Below are 18,341 nucleotides of genomic sequence, written 5' to 3'. Positions count from 1 at the left end.
GACTAGAGGGAGGTCGGAGGGACGGAGGGAGCTGTCTTCGTCCCAAATGGCACCCTATTCCCTACATAGTGCACTACTTGTGACTAGGGCACGTACAGACTGAAGTGCATACTTTTTGACCAGAGCCATATGGGTCTTGATCAAAAGTAGTGCACTATGTAGGGAATAGGGTGCCATTTGGGACGCTCCCTGTCATTAGGTTCAGCTGATGCCTCCAGGGTTGGTTGGTTAGTGTCATGGCCCAGGGGCTATTAATACTGAGTGTCCTATAGACATGTGGTGTGTCCAGATGTGTTTTAATTTCACGTGCACAAATACAGTGAAATGCCTTTTTTAACAAACTCTAAACCCAACGATGCAGTAATCAATATCAATGTGGTACTAAAAATAACAAGGTAGAACATAAACACGGGAGATATAAAAATAAGAAATAAAAAGAACAGGAGAAAGTAAGAAGCTGTAAACAGAGTCAGTTCATTACCATATTAACAATGTACAGGGATACTGGAGTGATGGAGGTAGATATGTAGAGGGGTAAACATACTATATACAGGGTCAGTTCATTACCATATTAACAATGTACAGGGATACTGGAGTGATGGAGGTAGATATGTAGAGGGGTAAACATACTATATACAGGGTCAGTTTATTACCATATTAACAATGTACAGGGATACTGGAGTGATGGAGGTAGATATGTAGAGGTGTAAACATACTATATACAGGGTCAGTTCAGTACCATATTAACAATGTACAGGGATACTGGAGTGATGGAGGTAGATATGTAGAGGTGTAAACATACTATATACAGGGTCAGTTCAGTACCATATTAACAATGTACAGGGATACTGGAGTGATGGAGGTAGATATGTAGAGGTGTAAACATACTATATACAGGGTCAGTTTATTACCATATTAACAATGTACAGGGATACTGGAGTGATGGAGGTAGATATGTAGAGGGGTAAACATACTATATACAGGGTCAGTTCATTACCATATTAACAATGTACAGGGATACTGGAGTGATGGAGGTAGATATGTAGAGGGGTAAACATACTATATACAGGGTCAGTTCATTACCATATTAACAATGTACAGGGATACTGGAGTGATAGAGGTAGATATGTAGAGGGGTAAACATACTATATACAGGGTCAGTTTATTACCATATTAACAATGTACAGGGATACTGGAGTGATAGAGGTAGATATGTAGAGGGGTAAACATACTATATACAGGGTCAGTTCAGTACCATATTAACAATGTACAGGGATACTGGAGTGATGGAGGTAGATATGTAGAGGGGTAAACATACTATATACAGGGTCAGTTCATTACCATATTAACAATGTACAGGGATACTGGAGTGATGGAGGTAGATATGTAGAGGGGTAAACATACTATATACAGGGTCAGTTCATTACCATATTAACAATGTACAGGGATACTGGAGTGATGGAGGTAGATATGTAGAGGGGTAAACATACTATATACAGGGTCAGTTCAGTACCATATTAACAATGTACAGGGATACTGGAGTGATGGAGGTAGATATGTAGAGGGGTAACATACTATATACAGGGTCAGTACCATATTAACAATGTACAGGGATACTGGAGTGATGGAGGTAGATATGTAGAGGGGTAAACATACTATATACAGGGTCAGTTCAGTACCATATTAACAATGTACAGGGATACTGGAGTGATGGAGGTAGATATGTAGAGGGGTAAACATACTATATACAGGGTCAGTTCAGTACCATATTAACAATGTACAGGGATACTGGAGTGATGGAGGTAGATATGTAGAGGGGTAAACATACTATATACAGGGTCAGTACCATATTAACAATGTACAGGGATACTGGAGTGATGGAGGTAGATATGTAGAGGGGTAAACATACTATATACAGGGTCAGTTCAGTACCATATTAACAATGTACAGGGATACTGGAGTGATGGAGGTAGATATGTAGAGGGGTAAACATACTATATACAGGGTCAGTTCAGTACCATATTAACAATGTACAGGGATACTGGAGTGATAGAGGTAGATATGTAGAGGGGTAAACATACTATATACAGGGTCAGTTCAGTACCATATTAACAATGTACAGGGATACTGGAGTGATGGAGGTAGATATGTAGAGGGTAACATACTATATACAGGGTCAGTTCAGTACCATATTAACAATGTACAGGGATACTGGAGTGATGGAGGTAGATATGTAGAGGGGTAAACATACTATATACAGGGTCAGTTCAGTACCATATTAACAATGTACAGGGATACTGGAGTGATGGAGGTAGATATGTAGAGGGGTAAACATACTATATACAGGGTCAGTTCAGTACCATATTAACAATGTACAGGGATACTGGAGTGATGGAGGTAGATATGTAGAGGGGTAAACATACTATATACAGGGTCAGTTCATTACCATATTAACAATGTACAGGGATACTGGAGTGATAGAGGTAGATATGTAGAGGGGTAAACATACTATATACAGGGTCAGTTCATTACCATATTAACAATGTACAGGGATACTGGAGTGATGGAGGTAGATATGTAGAGGGGTAAACATACTATATACAGGGTCAGTTCAGTACCATATTAACAATGTACAGGGATACTGGAGTGATGAGGTAGATATGTAGAGGGGTAAACATACTATATACAGGGTCAGTTCAGTACCATATTAACAATGTACAGGGATACTGGAGTGATGGAGGTAGATATGTAGAGGGGTAAACATACTATATACAGGGTCAGTTCAGTACCATATTAACAATGTACAGGGATACTGGAGTGATAGAGGTAGATATGTAGAGGGGTAAACATACTATATACAGGGTCAGTTCAGTACCATATTAACAATGTACAGGGATACTGGAGTGATAGAGGTAGATATGTAGAGGGGTAAACATACTATATACAGGGTCAGTTCAGTACCATATTAACAATGTACAGGGATACTGGAGTGATACAGGTAGATATGTAGAGGGGTAAACATACTATATACAGGGTCAGTTCAGTACCATATTAACAATGTACAGGGATACTGGAGTGATGGAGGTAGATATGTAGAGGGGTAAACATACTATATACAGGGTCAGTTCAGTACCATATTAACAATGTACAGGGATACTGGAGTGATGGAGGTAGATATGTAGAGGGGTAAACATACTATATACAGGGTCAGTTCAGTACCATATTAACAATGTACAGGGATACTGGAGTGATGGAGGTAGATATGTAGAGGGGTAAACATACTATATACAGGGTCAGTTCATTACCATATTAACAATGTACAGGGATACTGGAGTGATAGAGGTAGATATGTAGAGGGGTAAACATACTATATACAGGGTCAGTTCAGTACCATATTAACAATGTACAGGGATACTGGAGTGATGGAGGTAGATATGTAGAGGGGTAAACATACTATATACAGGTGGGTAGTATGGATGGAGATGAGGAGGGAGGTGGGTAGTATGGATGGAGATGAGGAGGGAGGGTGGTAGTATGGATGGAGATGAGGAGGGAGGTGGGTAGTATGGATGGAGATGAGGAGGGAGGGTGGTAGTATGGATGGAGATGAGGAGGGAGGTGGGTAGTATGGATGGAGATGAGGAGGGAGGGTGGTAGTATGGATGGAGATGAGGAGGGAGGTGGGTAGTATGGATGGAGATGAGGAGGGAGGTGGGTAGTATGGATGGAGATGAGGAGGGAGGTGGGTAGTATGGATGGAGATGAGGAGGGAGGTGGGTAGTATGGATGGAGTTGAGGAGGGAGATGGCTAGTATAGATGGAGATGAGGAGGGAGGTGGGTAGTATGGATGGAGTTGAGGAGGAAGATGGGTAGTATAGATGGAGATGAGGAGGGAGGTGGGTAGTATGGATGGAGATGAGGAGGGCCTCAAACCAAGTCATACTGAAATAAGAGCTCTTCATCATTGTGTTGAGTATCTCTACGTCAAAATGTGTTTGAGTTGCAATAAATGAATGTTCTTGCTACGGCTAGTTGCTATGTGCTATGTTCTTGTTGCTATGTGCTATGTTCTTGTTGCTATGTGCTATGTTCTTGTTGCTATGTGCTATGTTCTTGTTGCTAATGGTAATATCGGCTTAGTTGTGTGCTGCAGACTCCTTTCTAAAGGCGTCTGTTTCCCTCTCTCTGTCGCTCTCTTCCTCCATGCCCATCCCTCTCTCTGTCCCTCTCTTCCTCCATGCCCATCCCTCTGTCTGTGCTCCCCCTCTCTACTCTCCTCCCTCTCAGGCTCGGCTGCGTTGCCGGGCAACATGGCGTACTTTGGGAGTGCCCAGGATGATGTGGATCTGGAGGATGAAGATGATGAAGAGGAGGAGTGTGACGACAGGATGTCAGCTCACAGCCACAACTCAACTTCCTGTCCGTCTTCACAGCGGAAAAACAAAACAACGCCGGGGAAGAAGGTCTCCAATGGACATGGTACTACTGATCTACCATGTTGTTTTGGTACTACTGATCTACCATGTTGTTTTGGTACTACTGATCTACCATGTTGTTTTGGCACTACTGATCTACCATGTTGTTTTGGTACTCACTATTGATCTACCATGTTGTTTTGGTACACACTACTGATCTACCATGTTGTTTTGGTACACACTACTGATCTACCATGTTGTTTTGGTACACACTACTGATCTACCATGTTGTTTTGGTACACACTACTGATCTACCATGTTGTTTTGTTCTCCTTCTTATTCACTCAGTCACTCACTCACTCTTTCCCAGACGTCGTTCTACTCTACCTAGTAACAGAGCCTAGAGGCCCATACTGTATAATTCTCCCTCACCAATCAGAAGAAGCCTAGTGAATTACAGCTCTGTCTCCTCTCACACCATGAGTTGATGGAGAGCATCCCAAATCTATAGTGCACTACTTTTAACCAGCGCCCAGGCCCAAAGTAGTGCACTACTTAGGGAATAGGGTGCCATTTAGGAAGCAAACCATGTACTCAATGATCCACGTCCACAAACAGAGATCCATCATCCTCCCTTTACACACACACACACACACACACACACACACACACACACACACACACACACACACACACACACACACCTGTAAGCATAGCACCGGGCGTTTTTCACTTCTACTGAAGCAAAGTATAAACAGTCCTCACCCAGGTTCATGGGTCTTAACGGAGCAGCAGCTCTCACCCAGGGCCATGGGTCTTAAAGGAGCAGCAGCTCTCACCCAGGGCCATGGGACTTAAAGGAGCAGCAGCTCTCACCCAGGGCCATGGGTCTTAAAGGAGCAGCAGCTCTCACCCAGGGCCATGGGTCTTAAAGGAGTAGCAGCTCTCACCCAGGGCCATGGGTCTTAAAGGAGCAGCAGCTCTCACCCAGGGCCATGGGTCTTAAAGGAGCAGCAGCTCTCACCCAGGGCCATGGGTCTTAAAGGAGCAGCAGCTCTCACCCAGGGCCATGGGTCTTAAAGGAGTAGCAGCTCTCACCCAGGGCCATGGGTCTTAAAGGAGCAGCAGCTCTCACCCAGGGCCATGGGTCTTAAAGGAGCAGCAGCTCTCACCCAGGGCCATGGGTCTTAAAGGAGCAGCAGCTCTCACCCAGGACCATGGGTCTAAAAGGAGTAGCAGCTCTCACCCAGGTTCATGGGTCTTAAAGGAGCAGCAGCTCTCACCCAGGGCCATGGGTCTTAAAGGAGCAGCAGCTCTCACCCAGGGCCATGGGTCTTAAAGGAGCAGCAGCTCTCACCCAGGGCCATGGGTCTTAAAGGAGCAGCAGCTCTCACCCAGGACCATGGGTCTAAAAGGAGTAGCAGCTCTCACCCAGGTTCATGGGTCTTAAAGGAGCAGCAGCTCTATGGGCCTACAGAGTTCTAGTCACAAATGTCACCCTATTCCCTTCATAGTGCACTACATTTAAACCAGGTCCCATCACCCTATTCCCTTTATAGTGCGGCTGGTAGGGAGCCTAGTGGTTAGAGCGTTGGACTAGTAACCGAAAGGTTGCAAGATCGAATCCCTGAGCTGACAAGGTAAAAATCTGTCGTTCTGCCCCTGAACAGGCAGTTAACCCACTGTTCCCTGGTAGGCCGTCATTGAAAATAAGAATTAGTTCTCAACTGACTTGCCTAGTTAAATAAAGGTAAAATAGTGCACTACTTTTAACCAGAGCCCTTAGTTTTTGACCTATGGGCCCTGGTCACTATATAGGTAATAGTTTGCCATTTGGGACACAACCAGAGTAGAGCACAGTGTTTGAGGACGTGTGTCGTAGGACGGATGTGAACATGCTAGGTCTTGTGCAGACAGTCAGTAGTATGTATGGGGGGGGGGTGAAACCAGAGACTGCAGTCAACTCAGCAGGAATCAGAGAGAGAAACTTACTGTGGAGGTCAACAGTCCACACACAGCTCAGCACTGACACCACCTTACAGAGAGAGAGAGAAACTTACTGTGGAGGTCAACAGTCCACACACAGCTCAGCACTGACACCACCTTACAGAGAGAGAGAGAAACTTACTGTGGAGGTCAACAGTCCACACACAGCTCAGCACTGACACCACCTTACAGAGAGAGAGAGAAACTTACTGTGGAGGTCAACAGTCCACACAGCTCAGCACTGACACCACCTTACAGAGAGAGAGAAACTTACTGTGGAGGTCAACAGTCCACACACAGCTCAGCACTGACACCACCTTACAGAGAGAGAGAGAACTTACTGTGGAGGTCAACAGTCCACACACAGCTCAGCACTGACACCACCTTACAGAGAGAGAAACTTACTGTGGAGGTCAACAGTCCACACACAGCTCAGCACTGACACCACCTTACAGAGAGAGAGAGAAACCTTACTGTGGAGATCAACAGTCCACACACAGCTCAGCACTGACACCACCATACAGAGAGAGAACTTACTGTGGAGGTCAACAGTCCACACACAGCTCAGCACTGACACCACCTTACAGAGAGAGAGAAACTTACTGTGGAGGTGAACAGTCCACACACAGCTCAGCACTGACACCACCTTACAGAGAGAGAGAAACTTACTGTGGAGGTCAACAGTCCACACACAGCTCAGCACTGACACCACCTTACAGAGAGAGAGAGAACCTTACTGTGGAGATCAACAGTCCACACACAGCTCAGCACTGACACCACCATACAGAGAGAGAGAAACTTACTGTGGAGGTCAACAGTCCACACACAGCTCAGCACTGACACCACCTTACAGAGAGAGAGAGAAACTTACTGTGGAGGTGAACAGTCCACACACAGCTCAGCACTGACACCACCTTACAGAGAGAGAGAAACTTACTGTGGAGGTCAACAGTCCACACACAGCTCAGCACTGACACCACCATACAGAGAGAGAGAAACTTACTGTGGAGGTCAACAGTCCACACACAGCTCAGCACTGACACCACCTTACAGAGAGAGAGAGAAACTTACTGTGGAGGTCAACAGTCCACACACAGCTCAGCACTGACACCACCTTACAGAGAGAGAAACTTACTGTGGAGGTCAACAGTCCACACACAGCTCAGCACTGACACCACCTTACAGAGAGAGAGAAACTTACTGTGGAGGTCAACAGTCCACACACAGCTCAGCACTGACACCACCTTACAGAGAGAGAGAAACTTACTGTGGAGGTCAACAGTCCACACACAGCTCAGCACTGACACCACCTTACAGAGAGAGAGAGAAACTTACTGTGGAGGTCAACAGTCCACACACAGCTCAGCACTGACACCACCTTACAGAGAGAGAGAACCTTACTGTGGAGGTCAACAGTCCACACACAGCTCAGCACTGACACCACCTTACAGAGAGAGAGAAAACTTACTGTGGAGGTCAACAGTCCACACACAGCTCAGCACTGACACCACCTTACAGAGAGAGAGAAACTTACTGTGGAGGTCAACAGTCCACACACAGCTCAGCACTGACACCACCTTACAGAGAGAACTTACTGTGGAGGTCAACAGTCCACACAGCTCAGCACTGACACCACCTTACAGAGAGAGAGAAACTTACTGTGGAGGTCAACAGTCCACACACAGCTCAGCACTGACACCACCTTACAGAGAGAGAGAGAAACTTACTGTGGAGGTCAACAGTCCACACACAGCTCAGCACTGACACCACCTTACAGAGAGAGAGAGAAATTTACTGTGGAGGTCAACAGTCCACACACAGCTCAGCACTGACACCACCTTACAGAGAGAGAGAGAACTTACTGTGGAGGTCAGCAGTCCACACACAGCTCAGCACTGACACCACCTTACAGAGAGAGAGAGAAACTTACTGTGGAGGTCAACAGTCCACACACAGCTCAGCACTGACACCACCTTACAGAGAGAGAGAGAAACTTACTGTGGAGGTCAACAGTCCACACACAGCTCAGCACTGACACCACCATACAGAGAGAGAGAGAAACTTACTGTGGAGGTCAAAAGTTGAGCTCATGTTTATTCTGTCAACTATGATGGATGGAGGAGGAAGAGGAGGAGGAGGAGTGCTTGTCTACATGTTGGACATACACTTAAATCAGCCTGGCCAGAATTAGGGGAGGGATGTGTGAGCATTTTGCTTGTGTGTGTGTGTGTGTGTGTGTGTGTGTGTGTGTGTGTGTGTGTGTGTGTGTGTGTGTGTGTGTGTGTGTGTGTGTGTGTGTGTCTGTGTGTGTGTGTGTGTGTGTGTGTGTGTGTGTGTGTGTGTGTGTGTGTGTGTCTGTGTCTGTGTCTGTGTCTGTGTCTGTGTCTGTGTCTGTGTGTGTGTGTGTGTGTGTGTGTGTGTCTGTGTGTGTGCTGAAAAGTTCTCTGTGGGAAAGCCAACCGTTACCCGGAGCCAGAGTGTTGGTCCGACACACGTTGAGGGAACCAGAGACTTCTCCCAGCTAGAGCTTGTGCCAAGTAGGACACTTTAATATGCTGCGCTGGCGGGAGGCCAACTGCTTGGTGTAAAATACAGCTCCCTCAGGCAGATATAGAGCACTGCTTTCACTGATTAACTGACCCAACAAACACTATTTCTCTGTTTCACTATCATCTTACTTCCCTACATTGGACACTTCCTTTTCAGTAGGTCGTCACAGTACTTGGAGTTCGAACGCTGCAGGATATTTGAAGGGATGGATTTCTAGATGTTAATATATAACCTTGGGTGGTTCTTGATGTATTTTGTTCCTTTTTTCTGTAGCTCAGTTGGTAGAGCATGGCGCTTGTAACGCCAGGGTAGTGGGTTCGATTCCCGGGACCACCCATACGTAGAATGTATGCACACATGACTGTAAGTCGCTTTGGATAAAAGCGTCTGCTAAATGGCATATATTATATTATTATATTAGATATTGAGTGGCGTTGAAATGAAGAAATGGGATTGGTCGCCGTTCAAATAGGTGTTTGTTAGAACGACACTTCTGGAAGCACCACAGGGAGTCACTGACAGCTTTTCAACTGATTTGATTAAGCACAGTCTCTTCAACGTACAGTCTCTGCAACGTACAGTCTCTTCAACGTACAGTCTCTTCAATGTACAGTCTCTTCAACGTACAGTCTCTTCAATGTACAGTCTCTTCAATGTACAGTCTCTTCAATGTACAGTCTCTTCAACGTACAGTCTCTTCAATGTACAGTCTCTTCAATGTACAGTCTCTTCAATGTACAGTCTCTTCAATGTACAGTCTCTTCAACGTACAGTCTCTTCAATGTACAGTCTCTTCAACGTACAGTCTCTTCAATGTACAGTCTCTTCAATGTACAGTCTCTTCAATGTACAGTCTCTTCAATGTACAGTCTCTTCAACGTACAGTCTCTTCAACGTACAGTCTCTTCAATGTACAGTCTCTTCAATGTACAGTCTCTTCAACGTACAGTCTCTTCAACGTACAGTCTCTTCAATGTACAGTCTCTTCAATGTACAGTCTCTTCAACGTACAGTCTCTTCAATGTACAGTCTCTTCAACGTACAGTCTCTTCAACGTACAGTCTCTTCAATGTACAGTCTCTTCAATGTACAGTCTCTTCAACGTACAGTCTCTTCAACGTACAGTCTCTTCAATGTACAGTCTCTTCAACGTACAGTCTTCAACGTACAGTCTCTTCAATGTACAGTCTCTTCAATGTACAGTCTCTTCAATGTACAGTCTCTTCAACATACAGTCTTCAACGTACAGTCTTCAACGTACAGTCTCTTTAATGTACAGTCTTTTCAACGTACAGTCTCTTCAATGTACAGTCTTCAATGTACAGTCTCTTCAATGTACAGTCTTCAACGTACAGTCTCGTCAAAGTACAGTCTTCAACGTACAGTCTCTTTAATGTACAGTCTCTTCAACGTACAGTCTTCAATGTACAGTCTCTTCAATGTACAGTCTCTTCAACGTACAGTCTCTTCACCGTACAGTCTTCAATGTACAGTCTTCAATGTACAGTCTTCAACGTACAGTCTCTTCAACGTACAGTCTCTTCAATGTACAGTCTCTTCAACATACAGTCTCTTCAATGTACAGTCTTCAATGTACAGTCTCTTCAACGTACAGTCTTCAATGTACAGTCTCTTCAATGTACAGTCTCTTTAATGTAGTCTCTTTAATGTACAGTCTCTTCAATGTACAGTCTCTTTAATGTACAGTCTCTTCAATGTACAGTCTCTTCATTGTACAGTCTCTTCAATGTACAGTCTTCAACGTACAGTCTTCAACGTACAGTCTCTTCAACGTACAGTCTCTTCAACGTACAGTCTCTTCAATGTACAGTCTTCAACGTACAGTCTCTTCACCGTACAGTCTTCAATGTACAGTCTCTTCAACGTACAGTCTCTTCAACGTACAGTCTCTTCACCGTACAGTCTTCAACGTACAGTCTCTTCAACATACAGTCTCTTCAACATACAGTCTTCAACGTACAGTCTCTTCAACGTACAGTCTCTTCAATGTAAAGTCTCTTCAATGTACAGTCTCTTCAACGTACAGTCTCTTTAATGTACAGTCTCTTCAACGTACAGTCTCTTCAACGTACAGTCTCTTCAACGTACAGTCTCTTCAATGTAAAGTCTCTTCAATGTACAGTCTCTTCAATGTACAGTCTCTTCAATGTACAGTCTCTTCAATGTAAAGTCTCTTCAATGTACAGTCTCTTCAACGTACAGTCTCTTCAACGTACAGTCTCTTCACCGTACAGTCTTCAATGTACAGTCTTCAACGTACAGTCTCTTCAATATACAGTCTTCAACGTACAGTCTCTTCAACGTACAGTCTCTTCAATGTACAGTCTCTTCAACATACAGTCTCTTCAATGTACAGTCTTCAATGTACAGTCTCTTCAACGTACAGTCTTCAATGTACAGTCTCTTCAATGTACAGTCTCTTTAATGTAGTCTCTTTAATGTACAGTCTCTTCAATGTACAGTCTCTTTAATGTACAGTCTCTTCAATGTACAGTCTCTTCATTGTACAGTCTCTTTAATGTACAGTCTCTTCAACGTACAGTCTTTTCAACGTACAGTATTCAACGTACAGGCTTCAACGTACATTCTCTTCAACGTACAGTCTCTTCAATGTACAGTCTCTTCAATGTACAGTCTCTTCAATGTAAAGTCTCTTCAATGTACAGTCTCTTCAACGTACAGTCTCTTTAATGTACAGTCTCTTCAACGTACAGTCTTTTCAACGTACAGTATTCAACGTACAGTCTTCAACGTACATTCTCTTCAACGTACAGTCTCTTCAATGTACAGTCTCTTCAATGTACAGTCTCTTCAACGTACAGTCTCTTCAATGTACAGTCTCTTCAACGTACAGTCTCTTCAATGTACAGTCTCTTCAACGTACAGTCTCTTCAACGTACAGTCTCTTCAACGTACAGTCTCTTCAACGTACAGTCTCTTCAATGTACAGTCTCTTCAATGTACAGTCTCTTCAACGTACAGTCTCTTCAACGTACAGTCTCTTCAATGTACAGTCTCTTCAATGTACAGTCTCTTCAACGTACAGTCTCTTCAATGTACAGTCTCTTCAACGTACAGTCTCTTCAATGTACAGTCTCTTCAATGTACAGTCTCTTCAATGTACAGTCTCTTCAACGTACAGTCTCTTCAACGTACAGTCTCTTCAACGTACAGTCTCTTCAACGTACAGTCTTCAACGTACAGTCTCTTCAACGTACAGTCTCTTCAATGTACAGTCTCTTCAATGTACAGTCTCTTCAACATACAGTCTTCAACGTACAGTCTCTTTAATGTACAGTCTTTTCAACGTACAGTCTCTTCGATGTACAGTCTTCAACGTACAGTCTCTTTAATGTACAGTCTTTTCAACGTACAGTCTCTTCAATGTACAGTCTTCAATGTACAGTCTCGTCAAAGTACAGTCTTCAACGTACAGTCTCTTTAATGTACAGTCTTTTCAACGTACAGTCTCTTCAATGTACAGTCTTCAATGTACAGTCTCTTCAATGTACAGTCTCTTCAACGTACAGTCTCTTCAACGTACAGTCTCTTCAACGTACAGTCTCTTCAATGCACAGTCTCTTCAATGTACAGTCTCTTCAACGTACAGTCTCTTCAATGTACAGTCTCTTCAACATACAGTCTCTTCAACGTACAGTCTTCAATGTACAGTCTCTTCAACGTACAGTCTTCAATGTACAGTCTCTTCAATGTACAGTCTCTTTAATGTACAGTCTCTTCAATGTACAGTCTCTTTAATGTACAGTCTCTTCAATGTACAGTCTCTTCATTGTACAGTCTCTTCAATGTACAGTCTTCAACGTACAGTCTTCAACGTACAGTCTTCAACGTACAGTCTCTTCAACGTACAGTCTCTTCAATGTACAGTCTTCAACGTACAGTCTCTTCACCGTACAGTCTTCAATGTACAGTCTCTTCAACGTACAGTCTCTTCAACGTACAGTCTCTTCACCGTACAGTCTTCAATGTACAGTCTTCAACGTACAGTCTCTTCAACATACAGTCTTCAACGTACAGTCTCTTCAACGTACAGTCTCTTCAATGTAAAGTCTCTTCAATGTACAGTCTCTTCAACGTACAGTCTCTTTAATGTACAGTCTCTTCAACGTACAGTCTCTTCAATGTACAGTCTCTTCAATGTAAAGTCTCTTCAATGTACAGTCTCTTCAACGTACAGTCTCTTCAACGTACAGTCTCTTCACCGTACAGTCTTCAATGTACAGTCTTCAACGTACAGTCTCTTCAACATACAGTCTTCAACGTACAGTCTCTTCAACGTACAGTCTCTTCAATGTACAGTCTCTTCATTGTACAGTCTCTTTAATGTACAGTCTCTTCAACGTACAGTCTTTTCAACGTACAGTATTCAACGTACAGTCTTCAACGTACATTCTCTTCAACGTACAGTCTCTTCAATGTACAGTCTCTTCAATGTACAGTCTCTTCAATGTAAAGTCTCTTCAATGTACAGTCTCTTCAACGTACAGTCTCTTTAATGTACAGTCTCTTCAACGTACAGTCTTTTCAACGTACAGTATTCAACGTACAGTCTTCAACGTACATTCTCTTCAACGTACAGTCTCTTCAATGTACAGTCTCTTCAATGTACAGTCTTCAACGTACAGTCTCTTCAATGTACAGTCTCTTCAACGTACAGTCTCTTCAACGTACAGTCTCTTCAACGTACAGTCTCTTCAATGTACAGTCTCTTCAACGTACAGTCTCTTCAATGTACAGTCTCTTCAATGTACAGTCTCTTCAATGTACAGTCTCTTCAACGTACAGTCTCTTCAACGTACAGTCTCTTCAATGTACAGTCTCTTCAATGTACAGTCTCTTCAACGTACAGTCTCTTCAATGTACAGTCTCTTCAACGTACAGTCTCTTTAACGTACAGTCTCTTCAACGTACAGTCTCTTCAATGTACAGTCTCTTCAACGTACAGTCTCTTCAACGTACAGTCTCTTCAACGTACAGTCTCTTCAACGTACAGTCTCTTCAACGTACAGTCTTCAACGTACAGTCTCTTCAATGTACAGTCTCTTCAATGTACAGTCTCTTCAATGTACAGTCTCTTCAAAATACAGTCTTCAACGTACAGTCTCTTTAATGTACAGTCTTTTCAACGTACAGTCTCTTCAATGTACAGTCTTCAACGTACAGTCTCTTTAATGTACAGTCTTTTCAACGTACAGTCTCTTCAATGTACAGTCTTCAATGTACAGTCTCGTCAAAGTACAGTCTTCAACGTACAGTCTCTTTAATGTACAGTCTTTTCAACGTACAGTCTCTTCAATGTACAGTCTTCAATGTACAGTCTCTTCAATGTACAGTCTCTTCAACGTACAGTCTCTTCAACGTACAGTCTCTTCAACGTACAGTCTCTTCAATGCACAGTCTCTTCAATGTACAGTCTCTTCAACGTACAGTCTCTTCAATGTACAGTCTCTTCAACATACAGTCTCTTCAACGTACAGTCTTCAATGTACAGTCTCTTCAACGTACAGTCTTCAATGTACAGTCTCTTTAATGTACAGTCTCTTTAATGTACAGTCTCTTCAATGTACAGTCTCTTTAATGTACAGTCTCTTCAATGTACAGTCTCTTCAATGTACAGTCTCTTCAACGTACAGTCTTCAACGTACAGTCTCTTCAACGTACAGTCTCTTCAATGTACAGTCTTCAACGTACAGTCTCTTCACCGTACAGTCTTCAATGTACAGTCTCTTCAACGTACAGTCTCTTCAACCCACAGTCTCTTCACCGTACAGTCTTCAATGTACAGTCTCTTCAACGTACAGTCTCTTCAATATACAGTCTTCAACGTACAGTCTCTTCAACGTACAGTCTCTTCAATGTACAGTCTCTTCAATGTACAGTCTCTTCAACGTACAGTCTCTTTAATGTACAGTCTCTTCAACGTACAGTCTCTTCAATGTACAGTCTCTTCAATGTACAGTCTCTTCAATGTACAGTCTCTTCAACGTACAGTCTCTTCAACGTACAGTCTTCAACGTACAGTCTCTTCAATGTACAGTCTCTTCAATGTACAGTCTCTTCAACATACAGTCTTCAACGTACAGTCTCTTTAATGTACAGTCTTTTCAACGTACAGTCTCTTCAATGTACAGTCTTCAACGTACAGTCTCTTTAATGTACAGTCTTTTCAACGTACAGTCTCTTCAATGTACAGTCTTCAATGTACAGTCTCGTCAAAGTACAGTCTTCAACGTACAGTCTCTTTAATGTACAGTCTTTTCAACGTACAGTCTCTTCAATGTACAGTCTTCAATGTACAGTCTCTTCAATGTACAGTCTCTTCAACGTGCAGTCTCTTCAACGTACAGTCTCTTCAACGTACAGTCTCTTCAATGCACAGTCTCTTCAATGTACAGTCTCTTCAACGTACAGTCTCTTCAATGTACAGTCTCTTCAACATACAGTCTCTTCAACGTACAGTCTTCAATGTACAGTCTCTTCAACGTACAGTCTTCAATGTACAGTCTCTTCAATGTACAGTCTCTTTAATGTACAGTCTCTTCAATGTACAGTCTCTTTAATGTACAGTCTCTTCAATGTACAGTCTCTTCATTGTACAGTCTCTTCAATGTACAGTCTTCAACGTACAGTCTTCAATGTACAGTCTTCAACGTACAGTCTCTTCAACGTACAGTCTCTTCAATGTACAGTCTTCAACGTACAGTCTCTTCACCGTACAGTCTTCAATGTACAGTCTCTTCAACGTACAGTCTCTTCAACCCACAGTCTCTTCACCGTACAGTCTTCAATGTACAGTCTCTTCAACGTACAGTCTTCAACGTACATTCTCTTCAATGTACAGTCTCTTCAATGTACAGTCTCTTCAATGTACAGTCTCTTCAACGTACAGTCTCTTCAATGTACAGTCTTCAACATACAGTCTCTTCAATGTACAGTCTTTTCAACGTACAGTCTCTTCAATGTACAGTCTCTTCAACGTACAGTCTCTTCAACGTACAGTCTCTTCACCGTACAGTCTTCAATGTACAGTCTTCAACGTACAGTCTCTTCAACATACAGTCTTCAACGTACAGTCTCTTCAACGTACAGTCTCTTCAATGTACAGTCTCTTCATTGTACAGTCTCTTTAATGTACAGTCTCTTCAACGTACAGTCTTTTCAACGTACAGTATTCAACGTACAGTCTTCAACGTACATTCTCTTCAACGTACAGTCTCTTCAATGTACAGTCTCTTCAATGTACAGTCTCTTCAATGTAAAGTCTCTTCAATGTACAGTCTCTTCAACGTACAGTCTCTTTAATGTACAGTCTCTTCAACGTACAGTCTTTTCAACGTACAGTATTCAACGTACAGTCTTCAACGTACATTCTCTTCAACGTACAGTCTCTTCAATGTACAGTCTCTTCAATGTACAGTCTCTTCAACGTACAGTCTCTTCAATGTACAGTCTCTTCAACGTACAGTCTCTTCAACGTACAGTCTCTTCAACGTACAGTCTCTTCAATGTACAGTCTCTTCAACGTACAGTCTCTTCAACGTACAGTCTCTTCAATGTACAGTCTCTTCAATGTACAGTCTCTTCAACGTACAGTCTCTTCAACGTACAGTCTCTTCAATGTACAGTCTCTTCAATGTACAGTCTCTTCAACGTACAGTCTCTTCAATGTACAGTCTCTTCAATGTACAGTCTCTTCAACGTACAGTCTCTTCAATGTACAGTCTCTTCAATGTACAGTCTCTTCAACGTACAGTCTCTTCAACGTACAGTCTCTTCAATGTACAGTCTCTTCAACGTACAGTCTTCAACGTACAGTCTCTTCAATGTACAGTCTCTTCAATGTACAGTCTCTTCAATGTACAGTCTCTTCAACATACAGTCTTCAACGTACAGTCTCTTTAATGTACAGTCTTTTCAACGTACAGTCTCTTCAATGTACAGTCTTCAACGTACAGTCTCTTTAATGTACAGTCTTTTCAACGTACAGTCTCTTCAATGTACAGTCTTCAATGTACAGTCTCGTCAAAGTACAGTCTTCAACGTACAGTCTCTTTAATGTACAGTCTTTTCAACGTACAGTCTCTTCAATGTACAGTCTTCAATGTACAGTCTCTTCAATGTACAGTCTCTTCAACGTACAGTCTCTTCAACGTACAGTCTCTTCAATGCACAGTCTCTTCAATGTACAGTCTCTTCAACGTACAGTCTCTTCAATGTACAGTCTCTTCAACATACAGTCTCTTCAACGTACAGTCTTCAATGTACAGTCTCTTCAACGTACAGTCTTCAATGTACAGTCTCTTCAATGTACAGTCTCTTTAATGTACAGTCTCTTCAATGTACAGTCTCTTTAATGTACAGTCTCTTCAATGTACAGTCTCTTCATTGTACAGTCTCTTCAATGTACAGTCTTCAACGTACAGTCTTCAACGTACAGTCTCTTCAACGTACAGTCTCTTCAATGTACAGTCTTCAACGTACAGTCTCTTCACCGTACAGTCTTCAATGTACAGTCTCTTCAACGTACAGTCTCTTCAACGTACAGTCTCTTCACCGTACAGTCTTCAATGTACAGTCTTCAACGTACAGTCTCTTCAATATACAGTCTTCAACGTACAGTCTCTTCAACGTACAGTCTCTTCAATGTACAGTCTCTTCAATGTACAGTCTCTTCAACGTACAGTCTCTTTAATGTACAGTCTCTTCAACGTACAGTCTCTTCAATGTACAGTCTCTTCAATGTACAGTCTCTTCAATGTACAGTCTTTTCAACGTACAGTATTCAACGTACAGTCTTCAACGTACATTCTCTTCAATGTACAGTCTCTTCAATGTACAGTCTCTTCAACATACAGTCTTCAACGTACAGTCTCTTTAATGTACAGTCTTTTCAACGTACAGTCTCTTCAATGTACAGTCTTCAACGTACAGTCTCTTTAATGTACAGTCTTTTCAACGTACAGTCTCTTCAATGTACAGTCTTCAATGTACAGTCTCGTCAAAGTACAGTCTTCAACGTACAGTCTCTTTAATGTACAGTCTTTTCAACGTACAGTCTCTTCAATGTACAGTCTTCAATGTACAGTCTCTTCAATGTACAGTCTCTTCAACGTGCAGTCTCTTCAACGTACAGTCTCTTCAACGTACAGTCTCTTCAATGCACAGTCTCTTCAATGTACAGTCTCTTCAACGTACAGTCTCTTCAATGTACAGTCTCTTCAACATACAGTCTCTTCAACGTACAGTCTTCAATGTACAGTCTCTTCAACGTACAGTCTTCAATGTACAGTCTCTTCAATGTACAGTCTCTTTAATGTACAGTCTCTTCAATGTACAGTCTCTTTAAT

General features: G+C 42.6%; 1 protein-coding gene and 2 long non-coding RNA genes across 5 annotated transcripts in view; 2 read left to right on the top strand and 1 right to left on the bottom strand.

The window, feature by feature from the left end:
• Positions 1-916: 916 nt before the first annotated feature.
• Positions 917-3,447, top strand: LOC127922141 (uncharacterized). 3 transcript variants are annotated; one of them, XR_008110466.1, is made up of 4 exons: positions 917-1,120; positions 2,226-2,483; positions 2,655-2,912; positions 3,171-3,447. It is a non-coding gene; the product is annotated as an uncharacterized LOC127922141 (long non-coding RNA). The 3 variants fall into 3 exon arrangements; XR_008110465.1 differs by lacking the exon at positions 3,171-3,447 and having other exon boundaries at positions 2,312-2,483; positions 2,655-2,986; XR_008110464.1 differs by lacking the exon at positions 3,171-3,447 and having other exon boundaries at positions 2,655-2,986.
• An 815-nt stretch (positions 3,448-4,262) lies between these two features.
• The window catches only part of LOC127922135 (protein Jumonji-like), a 53,703-nt gene continuing 39,624 nt past the window's right edge, over positions 4,263-18,341 (top strand). Inside the window, exon 1 of the mRNA XM_052505847.1 lies at positions 4,263-4,480. Within this exon, the coding sequence (XP_052361807.1) occupies positions 4,312-4,480 (169 nt within the window). The 5' untranslated portion in view covers positions 4,263-4,311. The remainder of the gene's footprint in view (positions 4,481-18,341) is intronic.
• LOC127922143 (uncharacterized) lies at positions 7,380-8,808 on the bottom strand. The gene is made up of 3 exons (XR_008110468.1): positions 8,308-8,808; positions 8,039-8,172; positions 7,380-7,516 (listed from the first exon to the last, which is right to left on the bottom strand). It is a non-coding gene; the product is annotated as an uncharacterized LOC127922143 (long non-coding RNA).

This window comes from Oncorhynchus keta, unplaced genomic scaffold (genome assembly GCF_023373465.1).
Source record: "Oncorhynchus keta strain PuntledgeMale-10-30-2019 unplaced genomic scaffold, Oket_V2 Un_contig_24684_pilon_pilon, whole genome shotgun sequence".
In the NCBI taxonomy this organism is placed as follows: domain Eukaryota; kingdom Metazoa; phylum Chordata; class Actinopteri; order Salmoniformes; family Salmonidae; genus Oncorhynchus; species Oncorhynchus keta.
Note: the sequence above shows the minus strand (reverse complement) of the source record. Positions and strands in the feature narration are given on the sequence as shown.